The sequence below is a fragment of the Solea senegalensis genome, linkage group LG2, assembly GCF_019176455.1.
Source record: "Solea senegalensis isolate Sse05_10M linkage group LG2, IFAPA_SoseM_1, whole genome shotgun sequence".
Taxonomy (NCBI): domain Eukaryota; kingdom Metazoa; phylum Chordata; class Actinopteri; order Pleuronectiformes; family Soleidae; genus Solea; species Solea senegalensis.
In genome coordinates, this window is record NC_058022.1 from 16,867,750 (window position 1) to 16,877,136 (window position 9,387).

The 9,387-nt window shown below is 39.0% G+C and overlaps 1 protein-coding gene across 1 annotated transcript; it reads right to left on the bottom strand.

Moving 5' to 3' along the window:
• Nucleotides 1-1,027: 1,027 nt before the first annotated feature.
• Nucleotides 1,028-4,618, bottom strand: LOC122786287. The gene is made up of 5 exons (XM_044052480.1): nt 4,224-4,618; nt 3,813-4,124; nt 3,598-3,697; nt 1,993-2,062; nt 1,028-1,893 (listed from the first exon to the last, which is right to left on the bottom strand). The coding sequence occupies exons 1-5, from the start codon at nt 4,318-4,320 to the stop codon at nt 1,801-1,803; spliced, it is 672 nt and encodes a 223-aa protein (XP_043908415.1). The 5' UTR covers nt 4,321-4,618; the 3' UTR covers nt 1,028-1,800.
• Nucleotides 4,619-9,387: the final 4,769 nt, after the last annotated feature.

Consider the following 9,387-nt stretch of genomic DNA (forward strand, 5'->3'; position numbering starts at 1 on the left):
GGAATGAACCGTGATCCCTTAATATGGGAATACAACATTTGAAAATATAAAAATGTAAGGACATACACCACAGATACATTTAATGAGAAATAAGAAATTTGAACGCAACCAGATTACTAATAGTCATTGCCCTCATGCAAAAAAAAAAACCACAACAAAATACACAAATTAAAGGGTTTTGTAGTCACCCAGGCATTGAGGATTTCCATCAAAAACATTTTCCACAACACAACCTTAAAATCATTTCACAAATCATCATTGTGAAATGATGATTTGTGCTATACTTTCAGCATTTATAACAGTCTTTGCCTCCATCTGCTGGCGTCTTACACAACTACATACATAGGCCCCTTTGAAGACATGTTAACATGAGAGAACAGGTGCAATATCAAGGAACACCTCGTCACGATATCACCCATAAGAACTTGAACTCTTGTTTTGAACCCTTGATTTGAGCCTTTGCTACAGCATATTCACAGACATCACCTGCAGCCAGGCACCTCATGGACGAACTGTCAATCACACTGGTGTCCACTCATGTGTGTCCTGCTTTATCATATTTTATCCTCAAACACTTTACAAAATGACGTCATGTTCTTTTGAAGAAAACACCTGAACCTAGTGAATGAAACCATTAACTCTTTAGGAAAATGTTTACTGATGTTATAAATCAAGTTCTTTTCACAACCAGCAGTGTCACTATTCAAAAGATTCTTTATGGTCTTTATACATAAATGAGAAAAAACAAAATCAGCATTCTTAATCAAATATCAGACATATATATATATACATACATATTTATCATACCTGCAAGGACATGGCATGAACATAAGAGCTGGACATAGAACAGAGCTGCCGGGTTTAAGTCAAACATGATGACCACAACACAAAGAATGAACCTCTCTGTCAGTCCTTGTGTATTGGTGACGGAAGGAAAAGGAAGTGGTTACTTGCTTTTCAGTTAAGCTTGCAATTAAGGTTACACCCTATACGTCCAATGATTTAATTCAAATGAGAATATTGAGAATTCAAGCTTGAAAATTCTTTTTTTTTTATTAGGAACAATGACAAAAACCAAATTACAAAATTTACATAGCAGACATTTTTAACTGCAAGAAAACAATGTGCGCATGATGCTGATGACACTTACACTACGGAGTGAGACATTGCTGCTGAACAAGGTTTAAGAGCTGGACGAGCACTTCTTGATCAGAACCACAACATTTTAGTCACTTTCAAATGTTCTTCTCTTGTGTCATTTTGTGTTGCTTTTATCACAAAAGTCTATTGATACAACCAAACCTCTTCATTTAATAATATTAATAAATGAATGGATTCACTGGTAACATAAACATGACTATGCAGACATTAAGACTTGGTATCTTGGTGTCCACATAAATCCTTAATCCTTTGATTGACAGCACATGAAACATTGTTCAGAATTCAACATTTAATTAATAAACTTATCACAAATAAAGGAAAATAACAACAATAATAATATCAACATTTAACACACCATATCATTAATAAATCTATCACAAATAAAGGAAAATAACAACAATAATACTATAAACATTTAACACACCATATCATTAATAAACCTATCACAAATAAAGGAAAATAACAACAATAATACTATAAACATTTAACACACAATACAAAAATATAGTTCCTTAGTATGGATAAAGTATGGATACTGATTTTATTAAAGTTAAATAAGTCTGAAACAGTTGTCCAGCTCACTTGAAGCACCGGGTTTGAAACTCCAGGTGCCCTTTTTCACAAGAATGGCTTGTCATTTCAGTAGAGTCCATAGATTGAGTTCAGCCTCTCCATGTACTGACTCCTGTGCTTTGTATTCATCCGTCCATCTGTTCCAATGCGCAGCACCACCTACAAAGGACAACGAAGTGGAAGCAAAATTGAACAATTTCACAAAAGAAGAAAGGAAAAAAAATGTGACGACATGAAGATGTTAAAAGCTCATCTGACCTCTGCTTCTGACTGAGGAAGCGACTGGACCTGGACTGAGTCGTCCTCTGGAGACCGGCTCCTGACTTTTCTGTAGAGATCAAACCGTGACCCATAATCACACCAATCATTAAATCACACATGGGACAATAGAAGAAGAAGAAGAAAAAAAGCTGATCGTTTGATGATTTAATCAAATAACAATTGAATAATTTCCCAAACAAAAAGACTAATCATTTCTCTATGTCTGAAGACAATACCATGTAGTTTGGTAAATTGTGATGGACATTTCTGACTAAATGGGCTAAACAGGAAAGAGATCAGATTATCAGTATCCCAGTTATAAAAGAAACTATAGAGCCTACTAGAATATTGTTTCACTAAATTGCACAAAACTTTACTAAAGGAAAGCTGTGTCCAGTGTTTATTTGCCTTTTGCTTTTGTTCATTACAATGACTTGTAAAGACCTTTTTTGTGTGTGAGATAACCAACAAAAAGAGATAACACATATGTTTAAATAGGTTTTGTTTACATCTTGTAAAGTTGGTGTTGAATTGCAAGTTATGACTGTTTGTCATGACTGCACAAAAATATCTTGACCAACAGACAAAACACACAATGACCTCATGGCCGCTTGTGCCACTTTCTGCAGTGCCATGCAGGGACAATTCACCCCGTACATATGAATGAAACCTTCCGGTGATCAAAGCACTAACAGGATGTAAAACAGTGTACAAAACAGTGTAAAAAAACCGACAACAACCCTTCTCGCCTTACACTGATGGATAGGCTTTCAAATGCAGCCACAAGAGAATGAGGATGAAGCATATAGTGACACTTAAATCATCTGTGGACTATCAGGGTTTTTGGGGCCAATTCTTTTTTCTTTTTTTTTTCAGACTGATACAACAATCTCAGCACAAGGTTTCGTCCAATTAATAAATGAAACACATAGCTTAGGATGTCTCTCGGGTCTTCTTGCCGGCAAATCAACTTCACCATGCACCAGGTCACAAGATGATCTTACTCTTGAAAACCCACCACATTATCATAGCCACTGGAAAGCTTGTTTATAAATATTATTACGCTCAAATCAAAAATAGAAAAACTGGCAGAAAGATGCACAATTGGATGCACAAGTTGATCCTTGTATTTCAAAGAGACCTTTCGCTCTTTTAAATACAGAATCTCTGTGGGATGCTTTAAAGGCCATTGATATAACAACGTCATCTCATTTAATTGGCATCTGTGAGTCGGTTCATTGACTAGTGCTGTTATATTTTATATTTTCTTTAACAGCATTTTATGATTGTCATATTCTCACTATGAAATCCCTCTACCTACAGAGCTTTCTGGAAAGCTATTTCACGAGCTGTGAAAAATATTCTACATCGACTTACATGACAAGCGCTATTCTACACTTGACTTGGGGGCTGTAGTTGCTTGCCTTTGTCAAAGGTCAATACCACAAGCAGCACAATGAAAGGTCACATTAGCCTTTTGTAGAAGTAAAATTCTTTAAGTAAGATTTCAAAACCTTCAGTGATCAGTGATCAGTGATCATTTGCTTGATTTGATTTAAATGCAACAACTCAACAACTCTTATGAGATAATCTGAAACCTACCTGTGGTAGCAGACAGCGGCAGTGATGCCACACAGAAGCAATCCAATCACAGGTGCAAGTATGTAAATTAAAATCCAAAGCTGAATAGATAGGGGGTTTTCTGGGGGGGAAACAAAACAGTCAGGAATAAAATAAATTCAGGTAGCAGACAGTTTGCTCTTATGAACTGTAAGGCTGGTGTAGCAATAATTAGCTTTGCTTTGTGTTGTACTTACCTTTATGTTTCTCAAGCACAGTTAAATTCCATGTAGTAGTCGTTATACCATGTTTGTAGGTCATTACACATTTGTAAAGTCCTGTGTCTTCATGCTGAGCATTCAAAATAGTCAGGTTTGAAAGACAGCAAGGGTCTATTGCCACGTTTTGGTAGGTGAAATTTGAAAAAGTGGAATTTACTAAGATCCTATGGGCAAAAAGAAATTTGCCTTTGGTCCAGTTAATTTGTGTTACGTTTCCCGCCGATATGTTGCAGTTGAAGATGACGGGGTCTCCTCTGACCACCTGTACCTGTACATGATTATCTGACACTGAAAAACAACAACGACGAGTCAGTGTCACCAGGAAATACGTGGCAACATCTGCAGAGAAACATGCAACAAAATCAAAAACACAAATCTTTACCATACCTGCACGGACATGACACACAGCTAGGAGCTGAATGGAGAGCAGAGCTGCTTGATTTCTATGAAACATGACGACCACAACACAGAGACTGAGCTTCATGTTTTTCTCTGCTTGTTTTATTTGTGCTTGTGGAGGAGGCACAGAGAGGAGGAAGTGGTGACTTGCTGTTCAGCTTAGCTCAGAACTATGTGTCAGAACAAAATGAAGTAATAATAATGATTAAGAAAAGGGGAAAAACAAGAAAAATAAGTCATGTTTGGTTACTGCTGACAATAATGTAGTTAAAACACGTTTCATTTCAGTCAGTCAAGTAATAAATATGAATTTGTCATATGAAATGCATATAGGAAATGTATCACAGGAAAATAACACCTGTGCATTGACAGCCGTGTTCCTTGAATGGTGTGAATTTACACTTAACGGTTTTAACAGCCACGCAAACTGAAACCATCCTCTTAAAAGGATAGCGAAAAATACAGAATTCATAGAAAAGAATACAGTAAATTATTATGATTATTATCATTTTTATCTTATTCTCAAAAAAAACCTAATAATATGACTTGTGGTTGAACTATGATGTGTGAGCGTCACCCACATGTCTCTCTCCCTTTATTAATGCAGGGCTAATGGAGCAGAATGTGATTAAAGGCTTTAAATCTTTTTCAATAACATTCTTGCCAGAGCTCTATAGAGCAGCGGTACTCAATAGGCGGTCCCTGGGCCGACATGTCCACCTATTTGTGGCCCTCGAACTGTTATTTCTTCAGCAGTCCGCAACCTGTACTGCTCTGTTCACTACAAGATTTTCACGGACCGGCCAAAATAAAACAAAAATAAAACAAAATAAAATGATACAACCGGCATAAAAAGTGGTATTTTCTGAATATAATAATAAACGTGAATCCACTGTGTATGCAAATTTATTAATAGCATCCTGCTAACGATACTGCACAGAGCGCAGCCGTGCGTCAGCGGCATGCTCTCTGTGTAGTACAACAATGTGAAGTCCCACCTGTTAATTGCGCAGTAAATAAATGGACCTTTGAGTCTCTTTAAGATTTGTATTTGAGTACCAGTGTGTCATGCTTTGTTTGTCCATGTCATTTTATTGTGAAAATCCCCTCTTATTTTGAAGTCCTTTTCGTCCCTTGTCTGCGTGCACTTTACTTTTCCCCCTCTGTTATTACCCCAACCTGTTTCACCTGTGTCTTGTTCGTCATCTCCCTGATTCCTCAGTGTATTTAACCACTCCCCCTTTTGTCTGGTTGCGAGTTTGACCAAGTGAACACGTTTTTTGAGCTCTCCGCTGCATCTCGTGGTTGGCAGTTTTTTGATCAGTGGATTTATCTGCACGTCTGTGCTTCTGTTTAACTCTGCTTTCCTGTTCCAGTCAGTGTCCAGTCCCACGTTGATCTCACGCCTGCATTTATACGCACATTTGAGGGTCTTTGTTCCTGTCTGCATGCATAGTTTTTTCGCATGTAAATAAAGACTGTTACCACCGTCCTGCATCTGGGTCCAGTCCTGTTTGTTATAGAGTGTACTTTTTTACCTTTTTTGTGCATGTACTGCGTATTCTGTGTGTGTTCAGGGCCGTCAGTGACAATTTGATGTCATTCTGTTTGATGCAATGCACGTGCCGCCTTCTACTGTGTATGACTTGTTGAGTATATTTCCTCTTTGTCACAGTATGTGCAAATGCAATGGTTTTTCCAAAGGCCAGAAGCTTAATATGAGGTAACAGCACTCAGCAGGGACAGCGAGAGAGGGAGAGAGCGAGAAAAGAGAACAATGCTTTTTTTACCCCCACTAACACAATTAAAATACTTTTAACATCGACTCATTTGTTTCCATCGAAGACACAAAACCCTCTCCGAGCCATCTCTCTTAGCACAACCATGATTCACATTGATTAGCTTGTTTTGACTGCACTCATTATCCTTCCCTTCACTGGCTCTAATATGCACAACTGGGAAATTATGAAAGCAGGGTGATGCTGTTTGCAACAGAATGAGGCACAAGCCTCCTACTATAGGAAGTCTCAACACTCAGCTGTGAACCGCGCACTTTCACATACTACAGAGAGAGAGAGAGGCAGAGGGCATCAGAAGACCCACGCGATAGACAAATGGCAGCACAGACTACAAATATGTATGCTCTGTTCGTTTGTGTGCATGTGTGTGTGTTTTCCTGTTTGTTTTTTCTCCCCAGCAAGTGTCTGAGAGAGTGATTGTGCGGGACTGTGGCGACTCTGACCCTCTCAGGCACTGATGGATGTTTGTGAATATTTGAGATGCCTCTCAGAAAGCCTCTGGCAGAACAAGGAGAGACATCAGAGGAGCTAAAACCTCTGTTCTCCATCCTGAATACTGCATGGCTCGTATCTACACGTACAGTGCATGAATTTAAATCAGTGGTCGTAGAGCGCAGTTTTCACGCCGGTGCCTCAGAGAGGGAGTGAGTACTGTTTGTTGGACAGTGCAGCGACAAAAAAAAGATGAACTATTTATTGTTTCTCACCTGATTGCAGAACTTGATATTTCACACATAGGGTGTGCAATTTATAGATTTCCTCATCTCGGCAGATGACATTATCTGCTTTTATGAGTTTTTATTTCTAATATGGTTTTAATTAGTGTTTGCAGGAGGAAATCACACTGGTATGAAAAGCCTAAAGAGAGCCTAAACAAATTGGTCATTTGATTTGATCTTTATTCGAAAACAGATACATAATCTCTGAAGAGTATACATGTCATACCACGTACATGACTAAATTAAGTTTCTTTCTGTATTGTATCTAAGTTTGCTTCGCAGCACAAGAGTTTTTTTGTAACTCCCAAAGGGAAGCTCAAAAAAAAAAGAGAGAAAAGAAACATGTTCCTCTCATTTCACAGAGCTTCCTGTATGCCAGCAAACCAGAGAGGCAGGCAAAGGTCAAGTGAGACAAAGTGAAAGAAATCCATAAACAATAATATTCATGAGGCAATCTGAGCAGCATAAAACTCACGCTTTCAAACAAAATGTCATGTTTTAAAATGTTATTCAGTGTCTATGCTGGTTGAATATGTTACACCACAACCCACATACACAAACATGGCATACACATTCAACAGAGAGCCCCGGGGTGGTGAATAATCACAGCATCTATTTACACAGGTACATGTCCTCAAAGGAGATTGAATTATATATAATTGATGGCTTGCATTGAGGAAGAAGATCCATTCATCCCCGCCCTACTACACAAAAATCCTGTGTGCAGCCACGGTGTTTGATGCCACAGACCTTCCTTCTTAATCGCTCTTTAATTACTCCTTGCTGGAGCATGCACACCAGAGGTAGTTTGTAATCATGAAATACTGAACTCATGACACGATTTGATGCTTTCAGCACATGTGGGGAAAGGTCCTTCTCTATGGGGCTTCTGTGGATGTAAGTCTGACTGAAGGGCACAGCCAGAGAGGGGCATTGTTCAGTGCAGCTTAAATGATCTTGTACATTAATAATGTGACAGTCAGCTGAAATAAGAAATCACTTGTACCGATCGCAACAACAATCAACGCTTGCACCTGAAAACATTGTCTTCAGATAAAAAACAATCTGCATCTCGATGAGCGTTTCAATATATATTGTGTAACCATTCAGGTACGTTGTTTGCATAGTAAGATTTCGCATGAAACATGAAAACATCTCACTATCTCACACCTTCAGCTTCTCCAGAACTCAGCGGCTTGTGTGTTGATGCGGACCAGTAAGCTGACTCACATTACATCGGTTTTAAAATCACTTCATTGGCTCCAAGTTTGTTTTAGGACTGATTTGATGGTTTTAATGGTCTTGTGCATTCTTATCTCGCAGACTTGCTTTGACCCTCTGAACCCTCGTGGACCCTGAATTCCTCTGGCACCGGCCTTTTAACCATTCCCATTGCTAAGACTAGAACCCACGGTGAGGCAGCCTTACAGCATTTATGGAACAGTCTGTCAGAGAACCTGAGGACCACAGAGAATACTGACATTTTCAATAGCAGTCTCCTTTTTGTCCTGTTTTAGATGTTTTATTTTCAAAGTCTAAAATGATGGCTGTATCTACCTTACAGTGGTGGGGTTTGGCTCTTTGCCCCACCTGAGATCGGGCTGTGGCTCTCTGCTTGGCAGCCAATCTTCTGGGGTTGGCAGCCACTTCCTGATGCAGAAGGCTCTCTGTGCCCAGCCTTATTATTCTTATTATTATGACTGTGGGCCACATGGTGGTTAGCACTCTTGCCTTTGCAGCAAGAAGACATGGTGTCACCAAGCGGCAGTTATGTTAGTTTAGTTAGTGTGGGTAGTTAGGTTTTTCGGTTGTTATGTCACTTCCTGTTAAATACGTGATGAGTTTCCACTGTCTGTGTTCACTGTCTCTGTCTTCACCGCGCCCTGTTGTTTGCAACCACTTGCACCTGCTGATAATGACCCCCTGCACCTTTAAAAGCTTCACTCTCCCCCTGTCAGTGCGTCACAGATGAGTATTCAGAGAAGACCAAGTAATCGATTCAAGCGTTTGTATCTCGTAGTTTCCCCGTTCATGGTAGTATCGTAGCAAGGCTGTCATTTTGATTTCAGTTTTTCGCAGCTCGGCTGTAGATTCCTTTTCTGTGTTATTGAGGAGTTTTTTGAGCCTGTTTGCTCCCTCCCTGAGTTTTGTTTTGACCTCTGGTCAACTTTTCATTTTTGCTTATCCAAGCAAATAAACCTTTTTGAAACCTGCTTCTGTTCTCGTGCAATTGAGTCCAATATCTTGACTCATGGATTCACAGCCATAGGATAAAGAGGATCACAGGATAAAGAGATAGAAGATGAATGGAGGGATGTTTTATCACTGACAGGGATTACGAGTGTAGGGAAATGGGAGTGATTCTATTTTTTTTATTATTTTTTATAGGTAAAGCCCCTTGTGCAACATTTGTATGTATTATTTATGTATCATATTATTATAAAAAGTGTTCTATAAATAAAGTTCGATGAAATGATTGATAAAAAAACAAACAAAAAAGTGAGGGAATATAACCTCCAAAATGGTGTACCGTGGATCTTCATTCTCAGCTGATAGTCAAAACGTGGCAAGTAAGAACGAATCAGAAAGTTGCTGACGGCATCATCCGTTTGTACAGGACTGTGTTGTGTCTGC

Excerpts from the sequence above, each read along its gene's own strand:
- LOC122786287 (XM_044052480.1), bottom strand. The coding sequence starts at position 4,320 with ATGAAGCTCAGTCTCTGTGTTGTGGTCGTCATGTTTCATAGAAATCAA. Across the intron at positions 4,125-4,223 it reads TGTGTGTCATGTCCGTGCAG|TGTCAGATAATCATGTACAG; the intron begins GTATGGTAAAGA and ends GTTGTTTTTCAG. Across the intron at positions 3,698-3,812 it reads TGTGCTTGAGAAACATAAAG|AAAACCCCCTATCTATTCAG; the intron begins GTAAGTACAACA and ends TTTCCCCCCCAG.